Source organism: Leopardus geoffroyi, chromosome C1 (assembly GCF_018350155.1).
Source record: "Leopardus geoffroyi isolate Oge1 chromosome C1, O.geoffroyi_Oge1_pat1.0, whole genome shotgun sequence".
Lineage (NCBI taxonomy): Eukaryota > Metazoa > Chordata > Mammalia > Carnivora > Felidae > Leopardus > Leopardus geoffroyi.
Window position 1 is genome coordinate 158,811,574 of NC_059328.1, and position 15,346 is coordinate 158,826,919.

The 15,346-nt window shown below is 37.7% G+C and overlaps 2 protein-coding genes across 6 annotated transcripts in view; one reads left to right on the top strand and one right to left on the bottom strand.

Moving 5' to 3' along the window:
- Positions 1 to 4,776, bottom strand: part of CFAP210 (cilia and flagella associated protein 210) — a 37,008-nt gene extending 32,232 nt beyond the window's left edge. Inside the window, exon 1 of the mRNA XM_045480126.1 lies at positions 4,623 to 4,776. Within this exon, the coding sequence (XP_045336082.1) occupies positions 4,623 to 4,683 (61 nt within the window). The 5' untranslated portion in view covers positions 4,684 to 4,776. The remainder of the gene's footprint in view (positions 1 to 4,622) is intronic.
- A 61-nt stretch (positions 4,777 to 4,837) lies between these two features.
- On the top strand, positions 4,838 to 11,813 carry PHOSPHO2 (phosphatase, orphan 2). Of its 5 annotated transcripts, none has more exons than XM_045480128.1 (4): positions 4,838 to 5,106; positions 5,642 to 5,675; positions 10,790 to 10,839; positions 11,051 to 11,813. In XM_045480128.1, the coding sequence occupies exon 4, from the start codon at positions 11,077 to 11,079 to the stop codon at positions 11,800 to 11,802; it is 726 nt and encodes a 241-aa protein (XP_045336084.1). In that variant the 5' UTR covers positions 4,838 to 5,106; positions 5,642 to 5,675; positions 10,790 to 10,839; positions 11,051 to 11,076; the 3' UTR covers positions 11,803 to 11,813. The 5 variants fall into 5 exon arrangements, with proteins under 5 accessions (XP_045336084.1, XP_045336086.1, XP_045336083.1 ...); XM_045480130.1 differs by having other exon boundaries at positions 4,838 to 5,073; XM_045480127.1 differs by lacking the exon at positions 10,790 to 10,839 and having other exon boundaries at positions 4,839 to 5,106.
- The last annotated feature ends 3,533 nt before the right edge of the window (positions 11,814 to 15,346 follow it).

A 15,346-nucleotide genomic window follows, 5' to 3' on the forward strand; every position in this document is an offset into this window, starting at 1 on the left:
CCCCCTATTTGAGACTTTTAGAAAAGTTCTTCCTGTTCTTCTGGGAGAGACATCTGAGAGTGACTCTCCAGCTAGATATGAACAAGGAAGCATGAAGACCAGATAAGCAGCATCCTATGACCACAAAAGGAAGTAGCCTTATGATAAAGCTGTTACTGTGAACCACAAAGAAAAAACAAAGGGGGAACATGGGGCAATGAGGATCTCATTATGATGCTAGATCAATTAGACCTGAAGCCTGGAGTTCCTGTTATATGAGCAAATAAATGTCCTTATTTTTAAACATGATTGAGTTGGGTATTCTATATATGAATTAAAAAGCATCCTAAATGAACATACCATGTATGAACTATGTAAATCTAGACAAAATTACTTTTTTTAATGTTTATTTATTGTTGAGAAAGAGAGAGTGCGAGCAAGGGAAGGACAGAGAGAGCGAGGGAGACAGATGATCCAAAGCAGGCTCCACACTAATAGCAGCAAGCCAAAGCAGGGCTTGAACTCACGAGCCATGAGATCAAGACCTGAGCCAAAATCAGTCACTCAACCGAGTGAGCCACCAAGGTGTCCCTGTAGACAAAAGTATTTAACTCTCTAATTCCTTAATTGCAAAATGGAGATATTAATAGGACCTATGTTATATGGATGATGTGAGAATTAAATGAACTTGTGTGTGCAAATAATTTAGAATAATGTGTGGCACACAAAATGTTCTCGATAAGCATTAGCTATTAATATGTTTACTATTATTATTAGAAGATGAAATGAAACAAAAGTACAGAGAAAAGCAAAAGCAAGAAATCACATAGCTCCAGAAAGAGATGAAGATACTGAGAGAAAAGCTGCCAGGAACAATTAGAGTCTTCTTGGGGTTTGAATTAAAGTTGATGGGATTGAGAAATTGGTTGCTGAAGTAAAGAGTGAATTTAGAACCACAGGTACCATCTTGCCTATCACATACCAAGTCCCCACCTAGAGAATAAAGCTAAGCAAAGCTGATAGATAGAATAGTGTCCTGGATCAAGTTATATCTAAATTCAGCTATATGTAGGTCTATGTGTAGGTCAGCTATGTGTAGGGTAGGTCTGCTAGCAATGAATTTGATATATTTGTTTACCTGGAAATATATATATATATATATATATATATATATATATATATATATATATTAAAGTTTATTTATTTATTTTTGAGAGAGAGAGAGAAAGCGCAAGTTGGGGAGGGACAGAGAGACAGGGAGAGAGAGAGAGAGAGAATCCCAAGCAGGTTCTGCACTGTCAGAGCAGAGCTCGATGTGGGGCTCAAACCCACAAACTGTGAGATCATGACCTGAGACAAAGCCTGATGCTTAACTGACTGAGCCACCCAGGACATGGAAATATTTTAACAGTTTTCATAGATAAAAAATCTTTAAGTCTTCTTCAGTTAATACCTTGAATATGTCAACCGTCTGTCTTCCGGCTTCCATAGTTTCTTAGCAGAAATCAGCTAATAATCTTATTGAGGCCGACTTTTATGTGTTGCATTTGTTCTCTCTTGCTGCTTTCAAGATTGTCTTTCCCTTTGTCTTTTGACAGTTTGATCATGATGTGTCTGGTTCTGGATCTGTTTGAGTTTATCCATTTTAGAGGATCAATGAGCTCTTGAACGTATAGATTAATGTTTTTCATCAAATTTGTGAAGTTTACAGCCATTACTTCTTCTACCCCTTTCTCTACTCCTCTCCTTCTAAGACTCAAATTATATACATCTTGGTATACTTGTTGGTGTCCTATATTTCTCTGAGGATCTGCTCATTTCTATTCATTCTTTTTTTCTTTCTATTCCTTAGACTGGACAATCTCAATCAATATATGATCAAGTTCTTTGAGTTTTTTCTTTTGCAAGCTCAAATTTGCTTTTGAGCCCCGCTAGTGAATTTTTCATTGAAACTATTGTGCTTTTCAACTCCAAAGTTTCTATTTGGTTTCTCTTTATAATCTCTATCTCTTTATTTATATGCTCTATATTGTGAGACAACATTCTTAATACTTTCCTGTAGTTCCTTTGACATTTAGTTCTTTGAACATATTCATAGTAACTGTAAATTTACAAAAGAAACTGTTTAGTAAGTCTAACATGTGGGCTTCCTCAGGAACAGTTCCTATTCAAACTTTTTTCTTATTTTTTAGCATGCTTTGTCATTTTTGTCGAAAGTTGTAAATTTTAAATAACATGTGGCAACTCTAGATATCAGATTCCCCACACACCCAAAGTTTGTTTTTATTGCTGTTGTGGTTTGTTTAGTGATTTTCCTGAACTAAATCTGTAAAGTCTGTATTCTTTGCTGTATGTGGCTTTTGGAATCTCAGCTTGGTTAGCTTAAATGTCAGCTAATAATTGGACAGAGTTTCCTTAAATTAAGCTTTTTAAAAATTTTTTTTTATTTTTAAGAGAGACAGAGACAGAATGCGAGTGGGTTAGGGGCAGAGAGAGAGGGAGACACAGAATCCACAGCAGGCTCCAGGCTCCAAGCCATTAGCACAGAGCCCAATGCAGGGATGGAACCCACAAACTGTGAGATCATGACTTGAGCTGAAGTTGGATGCTTAACCAACTGAGCCACCAGAAGTTTCCTTAAATTAAATTTAATTTCCTTAAATAAATCTCCCAGCCTTTGCCAAGAAACTGTGAGTGCTGGAGCATGACTTCAATGCTCAGGCAGGTAGTTTACAACTCTGTCTTAGCCTTTACTTTTTTCTTGCATTGAGACTCAAATTTAGCTAGAGGTGAAAGCTAAATTCTCAGGTATTTCCTGGGCATGTGTATAGCACTATGCATGCATTTGTCCTTCTGGACTCCCAGGAATATGTAGGGAGCTTCTCAAAGCCCTTTATGGACATCTCATTTCCCAGGTGTTCTTTTAAAGTTTTTGGTCAGCTTGTTTACAACCAACAGTGATCACTACTTCAGGCAGTTGTGATGTTTAAAAAATTGTCAATAATTGTTTTAACAAACATTCCCAGTGAGCTCTGAGTCAGGTAAAATAAAATTAAGCATTTTCAGTAGGATTTTCCAGGGAACTGTGAGACAGGTAAAATAATAGTTATCTAAAAAAAGGCTGTGGAGAGAATCCAATCCTTTCCTTCCCCCTCCACAGGTTACTAAGCCACTGGCATTCACTGTGGTTGCAGTGGTTTTCTAGACTTCCATGGGGCTAGGAAAAAAGTATGGGACAAGAGCAAGTTAAAATGCCAAAAAACTTACTGTTGTTACCAAGATTCAGCTATTTTTCCTGATAAAACACTCTTCAATTGTTACAAGCCTTTGGTTAATCTCCTGAGTTCTAAAGAAAAAAAATTTTGGTTTTGACGATTTTTGTCAGTGTTGTTTTTAAAAATAAAAATTTTTAAAGTGGGCTTTACACCCAACATGGGGCTTGAACTCACTACCCCAAGATCTAGTCATATGCTCTTCTGACTGAGCCAACCAGGTGCCCCGGGGTTCTTTTCGATTTAATAGAGAAGAGGATTTTTGGAGATTCTTATTCCACCATTCTGGCTGATGTCATTCCATTAAATCTTTAGATAATTATTTGTTTTACAGATAGTTGTCTACATATCTGAACCCCTCTCCTACTTCACACACTTCTAAATGTAAATTATAATTTAGCAGTGAGGCTCAGATAGGAACTTTTGGACCAAGTGACACAAAACATTTTTTAAAACCTATCACATAAATCTAAGTCTTTTATAGTACTGTGTATGTAAGAAAGTATGTGAGAGTAATAGTTGTTGTTGTTGTTGTTGTTGTTGTTGTTTTTTCACTATATGTCACATGGTTACTGTCTCTCTCCTACATGTCAGGACTTCGTAAGTCCTTCACTGCATAAATACCCTGTAGTGTCCACTGGAGGGATAATGGCTGGCTCTCACTCTGCATCTGGCAGAATGAGGCTCTACTGCTACAAAAGCTCAGGTGATGACATGAACTCAGTCCAAACTCCCAAGGTTCTGGTGGTCATCATTGCAACATTAATTGGGAATTTACATACTTAAGAAAGCAAAATCATTCGAATTGTTAGAGTTCTTTAGATGTCCCCCTAGGCTACTTGTATTCAAAAATCAAACTTTTATAACAAGTCACCTAGATTATAATACCTAAGTAGCATTATTTTTTACACTCCTTCACTTTAGAGATGAGGAAATTGAGACATTTCCATGAAAGACTTTCCTAACAGCACTCAGTAGGTTCACAGCCGGGTCAAGATTCTAATGAGGTCATTGATACTTCCAAAAAATATTCCAATTCACTCAATGAATAACAAAAGCTTAAGGGAATTCAGCAAATACCAGACACTTGGAACTGCAACTACACAGCTCAAGGCTCAGACCAGCTGGTCAAGTGGGAGTCTCTAACTTCTCTTTCCTCCGCTCCTATTTGTAAACTTTTCTCACCTACCCAATCATATTAAGACAAAACTGTTCATTTACACAGAGCCCAACGATAACCATGGGGATGCTTTGGATTTGGTGCAGCCCATTTCAAAAAGTAACCTAAACTCTGATTTGACACCCTTGCCTCTTACCGTATGCCTGGAGGCCAGAGCAATCCCTGTGCCTGGAGAGGCGAGTTTGGCTCACCTGTGTTTTCCTTCGCCTGTCCAGAGCGCCTTCCGAACCGCACCAGCATCTCTGACGACATGCCCTTGGCGCTATCTGGCTTTCCAAGCTACTCCCAGGCGGGGAGTGTAGGAGTCCTGCTGGTCTAGTGTTAGCCAAACTGTGCGGTTGCTTAGCAACGCCGCCGGAAGTGACGAGGGCGCCACCGAGGAACGGTGAACGCACTGCAGTCCGCCTTGGGGCTAGCGAACCCCGGATGCGCCTGCGCAGGAAGTCGAGGCTCAGCGTGCGGGTGGGGTGCCCCTCGCGGGCAGGCACAGGAACAAGGTCGGAGGGCAGAGTCCGCGGAAGCGGCTCGGAGGCCAGGACGGCTGCCGACGTCTGGGTTGGCGAGGAGCTCTGGGGACCCGGCCCGGCCGGGTGCTCCCAGCCTCATCCAACGCGATCCTCACAGGAGATGACCCCCAACGAGGTGCCTGCACCTACGTTCGGGGCGGGCCGGCAGGTGTGTGGGAGAGCGAGGCCTATGCTTGGTGTGTGCGGCCCACCGATCTCCTCGCGGGTGGAAGGTGGAGGCAAAGGCCTCCCTTCCAGAAAAACCCAGAGATTAATTGACAGAAAATCTGTTTGTAAAGACTTTGGCTTCTAAGCCATGATCCGAGCTAGATGAAGCTTATATTTAAAAAAAATTAAAAAAAAAAAAAAAAAAAAAAGGAATGTTAAAACTTGGATGTTGTGCCGGAACATTGATATTAGGATCTTTAAGATCCTTCAAATTGCTTAGTAAATACAGTATAGTAAATTGAATGCATTTGTGGGACTAGCCAGACCACTAAGGGCACAAAAATCTGTTAAGAGTGGATGCAGGCTTGTTTTCAGAAGATCGTTTTCTGACACATCGAGGTACAAATGATCTCATTATAAGCTAGTTGTCTAGGACACCTGCACATTAGGCACCAAACTAGAGTCACTCAAAGTGAAAGGAGGTAAGATTTTTAATCATTAAGGTTCTAACACATAGTTGTACTGTTTTTCTTCAGGTTTTCTATCAGAGGTACCACCATAATAATGCTGGTAAGTATGAAAAGATTAATAAAATATTTGTTGACAGAAACTAGCTTTTGCACATACAGCGTTGCTGGCGTTGGTGGTTTTTTTGGAAGCATAGTTGTAAAAATGTCAAGAACTCGGAAGAGTCAGAGATTTTATCCTGCTTGCGCGCTAACAACTTAGCCTGCGACAGTTTTGTAGAAGACATAGACCCCTAGAGCATAGATGAATTACTTACAGCGGTGGCAGTAGCCAGAATATTGGCACTGTTGCCCCACTTGCCACAGGGTAATGCAAAGAGGCAGAAGTCGCCTGCACTTGGAGTGTGTTGCATTACAGGACCGGAACCCTGAGCTTAGGGAACCATAATGTTTATTATAGTGAACATTAAGCATGCCTTTCAGTATATATACATTTTTGACAGCACAGCCCAGAGCGCAGAGTGCTGAATGCCTTGCTTGTAAGGCATCTAGAAACAGTAGAGACCCATAGAGAATTGCCTCCCAACAAAAATTCTCTGTAATTTTAACTCAATAGGTTACAGAAAGTATTGAATCATATAAAATTTAGTGTCGGTAATTTGCCTGTTTGACATGATAGTCTGATATCATTTGACTTCCTACACCTGGTTCAACTAACTCATGGATATTTATAGCTAAGTCTATCTAGAGTTAGTTACTTATCTGCTGACCTCCACTCTTTTGTTGTTGTTGTTATGAAATTAAGGTATTATTTGCACTCTGATCTGAAACAGTTTAAATTGTTCTGGGGACAAAATTATTACAAAACCAGTGTAGAAAAAGAATGCACTGAAGTTGAGGCACCCATGATCTTACCATTGTACACATAGGCTTTTTTAACTTTTTTAAACAAAAATGGGACTATACTACTGTATACACTGTTTAGTGACTTGTTTAATTTGAACTGAACATCTTAGCTTTTACTGGCTAAATAAATACTCCATTATCTGGCTATCATATCTTATTTAAGCAGTCCCCAATTCTCAGATATCTATGTAGTTTCCAGTTTTCATTATTGTTAAAGACACATAGGCTATTGTTAATCACTGGAAACATTGCAGATATACCAAATATATCCTGTTCATGCTTTTGGAGAGAATAATCAATAACTGCCTTTGGAATTTTAACATTGTATTCAAAATAGATTCATATTCTTTTTTTTTTTTTAATTTTTTAATGTTTATTATTTTTGAGAGACAGACAGAACACAAGTGGGGAGGGGCAGAGAGAGAGGGAGACACAGAATCTGAAGCAGGCTCCAGGGCTCGAATCCACGAACCTTGAGATCATGACCTGAACAAAGTCAGATGCTTAACTGACTGAACCACCCAGGAGCCCCAAAATAGATTCACATTCTTAAAACTAAATTTTGGTGCACATCCTTAAGTTTTGGAGACATTTCTATTAAAGTATAGCACCAATCTTTGAAAGTTTATTGAAACAGAATGTGGTACTTGTCTATTATTTAACAAGTAAAAAGAAATGATGAAATCTGGAAATCTCAGCATAATCAGCCTAACAATTGTGTTTATATCCACTGGATAAAAATCTATATTCACATAACATTTCCTGTTTTATATTTAAGGTTTTTGTTTAATCAAAATTTTGTTTCTCCTATTTCTAATAGGTGACTTTCTGATATAAGAGAAAACAGTATTGTTAGAAAACATAAATTTAAAAATACCTTAAATACTTTTATTAATTTTAGGAGTTAAGAAGTCTCTGTTTTTTGCTCCAAACCAGAAGACTTTGTTCCCTGCATATAGAGTAGGGGTACTGTTGGTTAGAAACTGGCTGGTGTTTAAAACTGAAGATTGTCATGACTATTTAACCTAAGCTCTATTCTGACCTAAAATTAATTGTCTTCGAAATACTAAGTCAAGCAAGTATTTTTAATAAAAGTTTATGTTGAGTAGTGACAAGAAACTAATAGAGGGGCTCCTGGATGGCTCAGTCAGTTAAGTGTCTGACTTTAGTTCAGGTCATGATCTCACAGTTCGTGGGTTCAAGCCCTGTGTCAGGCCCTGCACTGACAGTGCAAAGCCTGCTTAGGATTCTGTCTCTCCCCCTCTCTGCCCCTCCCTGACTTGTGCTTTCTCTTTCTCTCAGAATAAATAAATAAACTTAAAAAAAAACAAAACAAAACAACTAATAGAAAAAGATCTGAAATTAAGAAAAGTACACCTTCAGGTAGAAATTAATAGTCAACAGCAGAACTATGTTAACTTCAAGTTTATGATATATCTTATTACTTTGAGGTTAATAGTTCAGGAATTTAGGTTACTTGTGGCTGATTAAATCTAGGCTTGAGACAGTTTTCAACCAATGAGTTACATTTGAATATTTTTAAAAATTATAAACTCAGAATGCTTGAAAAGCATGTTTAATTTAAAGTGTGCCTGGAGTCGGGGCGCCTGGGTGGCTCAGTCGGTTGAGCGTCCGACTTCAGCTCAGGTCACGATCTCTCAGTTCGTGAGTTCGAGCCCCGCGTCAGGCTCTGGGCTGATGGCTCGGAGCCTGGAGCCTGCTTCCGATTCTGTGTCTCCCTCTCTCTCTGTCCCTCCCCCATTCATGCTCTGTCTCTCTCTGTCTCAAAAATAAACATTAAAAAAAAATAATAAATAAATAAAGTGTGCCTGGAGTGTAGTACTAATGTGTTTGTCCACTCTGCCTTATTGCTGATTATTATGTTGTTTTGTGAGAGAGTGAATTCTGCACTTAAATCCCTGGCAGCCAATCAGAGATACCTGGATTAGATATTTAGAGATACAAGGATCCAGAGTATCAGAATATTATATACTGTCTAAATTTAAACACAACAGGAGATACCCTTCTAGGTTAGTTGTTCTCCAGATACCCTAAATTGAGAGACAGAATACTTACTCCTGTTTGAGCCAACAAGCTCTATTCTCAATTTTACCTACTAGATATCTATTGTTATAAGCCAGAGAATATATGTGGTTAAATGCCATGTTTTCCATTAAAAAAAGATTTTTTTTTTAAGTTTTTATTTATTTTGAGAGAGAGAGCAAGCAGGGTAGGGGCAGAGAGGGAAGGGAGAGAGACAATCCCAAGCAGGCTCCACACTGCCAGCACAGAGCCTGATGCGGGGCTCAAACTCACCAACCATAAGATCATGACCTGAGCCTAAATCAAGAATTGGACACTTAACTGACTGAGCCACCCAGGTGCCCCCATGTTTTCCGTTTCTAATTTATCTCTTCTTTTTCTTATTGCTGGGGTTCTTCACTTTTCTTTTTAGGATTTCTTTTTTTTTTTTTTTTTTTAATTTTTTAAATTTTTACTTATTTTTGAGACAGAGAGAGACAGAACAGGGGAGGGTCAGAGAGAGAGGGAGACACAGAATCTGAAGCAGGCTCCAGGCTCCGAGCTGTCAGCACAGAGCCCGACACGGGGCTTGAACTCACAAACCTTGAGATCGTGACCTGAGCCGAAGTCAGACGCTTAACCGACTGAGCCACCCAGGTGCCCCTCTTTTTAGGATTTCTTGTTAAAACCTCAGAATGGTCATAGATGTGGTATTAGGGTTAGTGTGTACTTTGAGACTAATGAATGTTTTCATGTAATTAAGCATCTTTTTGTCAAAATGATCTATCTAGTATTTATTTTTAAACTGATTGATACGAGGGGTCCCTGGCTGGCTCCATCAGAGGAGCATGTGACTCTTGATCTTGGGGTCATGAGGTTGAGCCCCATGTTGGATGTAGAGATTACAAAAAATAATCTGAAAAATTAAATTTGAAAAATTAAAAAACAGTGGGGCCTGGTTGGCTCAGTCAGTTAAGTGTCTGACTTTTGCTCAGGTCATGATCTTACAGTCAGTGATTTTGAGTACCCCACTCACACTCTGTCTCTCTCTCTCTCAAAAATAAATGAACATTAAAAAATTTTTTTTAAAAAAGAATTTTTTTAATGTTTATTAATTTTTGAGAGAGAGAGAGAGAGAGACAGAGTGTAAGCAGGAGAGGGGCAGAGAGAGAGGGAGACATCAAATCTGAAGCAGGCTCCAGGCTCCGAGCTGTCAGCACAGAGCCCCCTGTGGGGCTCGAACTCATGACCTGTGAGATCACAACCCAAGCCAAAGTCGGACGCGCAACCGACTGAGCCACCCATGTGCCGCAACATTAAAAAAATTCTTTAAAAAATATTTAAAATTTGTAAAAATAAACTGATTATTTTTACATTAGAGTATGGTACTTTAAGCATGAACTGGAGTGTCAAGCAGACCTGAGTCCAAATTCTAGCTCTTCCACTTAACTAATACTTAACCAACTTAACTAACACTTAAGCTTCAGTTTATATGTCTCTAAGATGAAGTTAATTTCTACTTAATAGGGTGATGAAATTAAGTGAGATGATGAAATTGTGAAGTTCTTGGTCCAGGGCCTGGTGTATTGTGGTATCTTTAAAAATATTAGTTACACTGAAAAATTTGTTGTTGTTGTTTACACTAATTGTAGCTTCTCTTGGGTATTCTTTATAAATGTCTTTTTTACATAATTTTTGTACATACTGTCTGTTCACCAGTTTAGTTTTTCCTTTTCTCTTGAGATTTATAATTAATGACCTTCAGTGTCATTTAATGAAAACAGAGAATTAAGTAATTGTCATATCATAAGCAATGTGATTTTTCACATATACCCAGATTATTTGGTACTCTGGAACTAAACTATCTAAAGACAATATAAATAAATGTGAAAATTGTTAACAAAAGTTACTTCTAGTCTGGGAGAATGGAATTGACTCCCAAGTTTAAGTAATTTGTTTAGAATTCAAGTACAGCATCAAGCAACCATTTAGTTATAACACTGGCATTGATGACTTCAAGCTAAATACGTTTTTTAGGAAAATTATTCACATTTTTGCAAGATTTCATAGTAAGTTAAATTTGGTCAGAATTTTTGTCAGTATACAGAGAATTTATATTATACATGATGTGTTAATATGAGGATTACTGTAAATATTTCAAACTAATTTGTGATTGATAATTTAAAGACAAGAGTGATTAGCCTACTTATTTTCTGTCTTAAAATTTTTCTAAATTAGACTGTAAGAGAGTAATTATTTCATTATTCCTCTCATTGGCTTACTCTGTAGTTTAATTCTGAGTGCTCAAAGAAGCATCCCCACAGAAACACAATAATACTGTGAGTATCCTTTTAGATAATCTGTTTCCATTTACCTAAAATACATATGAACTTTACTTCTTAGGGAAAAGTGCTTAAATGATGGTCTTAAAATGGGTAATCATTTTAACTTGTTTGTTAGAACCTGTGTTTTAGCAGATTAACAGTAATGTTTGTTAATAGCTAAATATGTAAATAGTATGTTTAGGAAATCATATTTCTTCTTTTTCAGGATAACCCAAATTTGCTTTTGGAACCATGAAAATTTTGCTCGTTTTTGACTTTGACAATACAATCATAGATGATAATAGTGACACCTGGATTGTACAGTGTGCTCCAGAGAAAAAGCTTCCTGTTGAACTACAAGATTCTTATGAAAAAGGATTTTGGACAGAATTTATGGGCAGAGTCTTTAAGTATTTGGGAGATGAAGGTGTAAGAGAAGATGAAATGAAAAGAGCAGTGACATCAATGCCATTCACTCTGGGGATGGTGGAACTTTTGAACTTTATAAGGAAGAACAAGGATAAATTTGACTGCATCATTATTTCAGATTCAAATTCAGTCTTCATAGATTGGGTTTTAGAAGCTACCAGTTTTCATGATGTATTTGATAAAGTGTTTACAAATCCAGCAGCTTTTGATAGCAATGGTCATCTCACTGTGGAAAATTACCATGCTCATTCTTGCAGTAGGTGCCCAAAAAATCTTTGCAAAAACGTAGTTTTGGTAGAATTTATAGATAAACAGTCACAGCAGGGAGTGAATTATACACGAATTGTTTATATAGGTGATGGTGGAAATGATGTCTGTCCAGTAACTTTTTTAAAGAAGAGTGATGTTGCCATGCCACGGAAAGGATATACTTTACAGAAAACTCTTTCCAGGATGTCTCAAAATCTTGAACCCATGGAATCTTCTGTTGTAGTTTGGTCTTCAGGTGTTGAAATAATTTCTCACTTACAATTTCTAATAAAGGAGTAATATGCCAACAATTGAAATGTGTATCAGTTAAGGTTGGGTACAGCAGCATAAAACTAAAACCTCAAATACCAGTGGCTTTAAAAGATTTTTTTTCCCTTTCACTTAAAAAACTTTCAGAGGTAGGTATCACAAGGCTGCTGTGGTGCTCTACCAACCTCAGCATTTGGCTCCTATCTCATGTTTCAAGATTGCTGTTCGAGCTCTGTCCCTTGCATCAACACTGTAAGCCAGCAAGAAGGAGGGCAGTGAGTGAGAAGTTTGTATCCTTACTTTTCTTTAGCCGGAACTTAGTCACAGTGCTCCAGCCTAACTGCAAGAAAGGATGAAAAATGTAACTTTTATTCCGGATGACCATGTGCCTGGGGAAAATTGGGGAAAAGAGAAGTACAGAATTGAGGTAGGTATAATTGGTGTCTCTACTACTGGTGGTTGATAGATAGATTGTATTTTTAAATTTATTTCCAGAGGGAGTAAGTAGTCATATATTTTACTTTATTAGATACTTACTTCAAAAGCATGTCCAGTAGTTACAGAACTTAAAAATAAGCCTGATACCTTATTCCTATAAGAATAAAAGGCTCCTGGGGCACCTGGGTGGCTCAGTCAGTTGAGCGTCCGACTTCAGCTCAGATCATGATCTCACGCTTTGTGACTTCGAGCCCCTCATCGGGCTCTGTGCTGACAGCTCGGAGCCTGGAGCCTGCTTCCAATTCTGTGTCTCCCTCTGTCCCTCTCCCCGCATGCTCTGTCTCTTTCTCTCAAAAATAAATAAACGTTAAAAAAAAATAATAAAAGGCTCCCAAATGTATATAATGTCTTACTCCCAATTCAGTATTTTAAAGATAGGGATGCAGTATCTGTTGCCCAAGTTTTCATCAATATCAGATTTTCTTTTGAAATGAAATAACGTTCTTCATATATTTTAAATTTATATCAGCATCACAGACTATAACTCCAGTATGCTGGTTTGGTCACTATGTTATTTCTATTTAGCAATTCAGTCTTTGTAGAGAGAGGCATGGGTAGCAGGCAGAGAGAAAGAGAGAGAGAGAGAATCCCAAGCAGCCTCCACTGTCAGCGCAGAACCTGATGCTGGGCTTGATCTCAAGACTATGAGATTATGACCTGAGCTGAAATCAAGAGTCAGACACTTAACTGACTGAGCCACCCAGACACCCTGTCATTTTTATTTTTTAATTGAAGTTAACTTGATACTGTGTTGCATTAGTTTCAAGTGTACAACATAGTGGACAAGTTTATATGTCACATATTTATAAATCAGGCTGTGCTCACCACAAGTGTAACTCCCAACTGTCCCCATGCAAGGCTTTTACAATACTGTTGACTATATTCCCTATACTAAGTATAGGGAATATATATATTCCCTTGTGACTCATCCTTGTGACTTACTCATTCCGTAACTAGAAGCCTGTATCTCCCACTCCTCTTCATCCATTTTCCCTTCCCCACCATGCCCCCGTGGCAACCATGAGTTTGTTCTCTATATTTATGGGATATTAAAGGGTCTGTTTCTGCTTTGTTTTATTTTTCAGATTCCACATGTAAGTGAAATCATATGGTATATGTCTTTCTTTATCTGACTTATTTCACTTAGCATAATACCCTCTAGGTCCATCCATGTTGTTGCAAATGGTAAGCTCTCGTTCTCTTTTTTATGGCTGAGTGATATTACAGTATGTGTACACATCACATCTTTTTTTTTTTTTAATGTTTATTATTTATTTTTGAGAGAGAAACAGAGTGCAAGCAGGGCAGAGGCAGAGAGAGAGGGAGACACAGAATCCAAAGCAGGCTCCAGGCTCCGAGCTGTCAGTACAGAGCCCAACACAGGGCTTGAACCCATGAACCATGAGATCATGACCTGAGCCGAAGTCGGACACTTATCCGACTGAGCCACCCAGGTGCCCCAATGTCTTCTTTGTCCATTCATCTGTTGGTGGATACTTAGGTTGCTTTCATATCTTGGCTATTATAAATAATGCTTCAATAAACATAGGGGTGCATATATCTTTTCAAATAATGTTATTGTTTTCTTTGGGTAAATACTCAGTAAGTGGAATGAATTACTGGATCATATAGTATTTATATTTTTCTTTTTAAAATAAACCTCCGTACTGTTTTCCATGGTGGCTGTACCAGTTTCTATTCCCACCAGCAGTGCATGTGTGTTCCTTTTTCCCCACATCCTCATCAACACTTATAATTTCGTGTCTTTCTGTTCCTAGCCATTCTGACAGGTGTAAGGTGGTATTTGCTTATAGTTTTGATTTGCATTTCCCTGATGATTAGTGATGTTCAGCATCTTTTCATGTGTTTCTTAGCCATCTGTATGTCTTCTTTGGAAAAATGTCTCTTCAGGTCCTCTACCCATTTTTTTTTTCTGCCCATTTTTTAAAAATTAGATTGTTTCTTTGGTGTTGAATTGTGTACGTTATTTATATATGTTGGAAATTAACCCCTTATTAGATATATCATTTGCAAGTATCTTCTCCCATTCAGTAGGTTGCCTTTTTGTTTTGTTGATGGTTCTCTTTGCTGTGCAAAAGCTTTTTATTTCTGTGCAGTCCTAGTAGTTTATTTTAGCTTTTGTTTCCTTTGCCTGAAGAGATATATCCAGAAAAATGTTGTGAAGGCCTATGTCAAAGCAATTCCTGCCTGACCTTTCTTCTAGGAGTTTTATGGTTTCAAGTCTCACATTTAGGTCTTTAATCCATTTTGAATTTTTTTTGTGTGTGTATGGTATAAAAAAGCGGTCTGGTGTATTATTTTGCATGTAGCTGCCCAATTTTCCCAACACCATTTATTAAAGAGTTTTCTCCATATAATTGTATAATGGTGTTTTCTCCATTGTATAATTTTTACTCTTTTATTGAAGATTAATTGGGGACATAATTGTATGTTTATTTCTGGACTCCATTCTGTTCCACTGATCTATATGTCTGTTTTTGTACCAGTACCATTTGATTATTATAGTTTTGTGGTAGATCTTGAAATCTGGGATTGTGATACTTCTAGCTTTGTTCTTTCTCAAGATTAGCAATGCAGACTTGAGTGATACAATATATAATAGTATGAATACTCAGCATTTATGAGACTTTCATATGAGGATATTAGCAAAACATCAACTGCACTGAAAGTTTTGTAATTCTGTGCTGATTTCTAGGCTCTCATGTTTTAGGCATAAATTTCCATTATGTAATAATAGCAAAATTGTCTTTTCATTATGGAGGGCACCAGAAATAGAGATTTTTCAATATAATTTAATGGGAAAAATTGGTACCATCTATTTTTTTCCAGGTTGAAAAAGTAAATCTTTGCTTTGCTTTAAATTAATAAGTTAGATTATGTCTAAGCACATTTACTTGTAAGTAACTGAGTAAAGAAATGAAATGAGATTATCTAGGATATTTAGAACTCCCAGGGGCTTGGCAGAAGCAAATCTAAATTCCCTCAAAAGGAAATTAATATCCTAAATATGGTACATAGACTCTAAGGTGGCCTCCCATGATCCCTGTATCCCAGT

Coding starts and splice junctions, on each gene's coding strand:
- PHOSPHO2 (XM_045480128.1), top strand. CDS start 11,077: ATGAAAATTTTGCTCGTTTTTGACTTTGACAATACAATCATAGATGAT.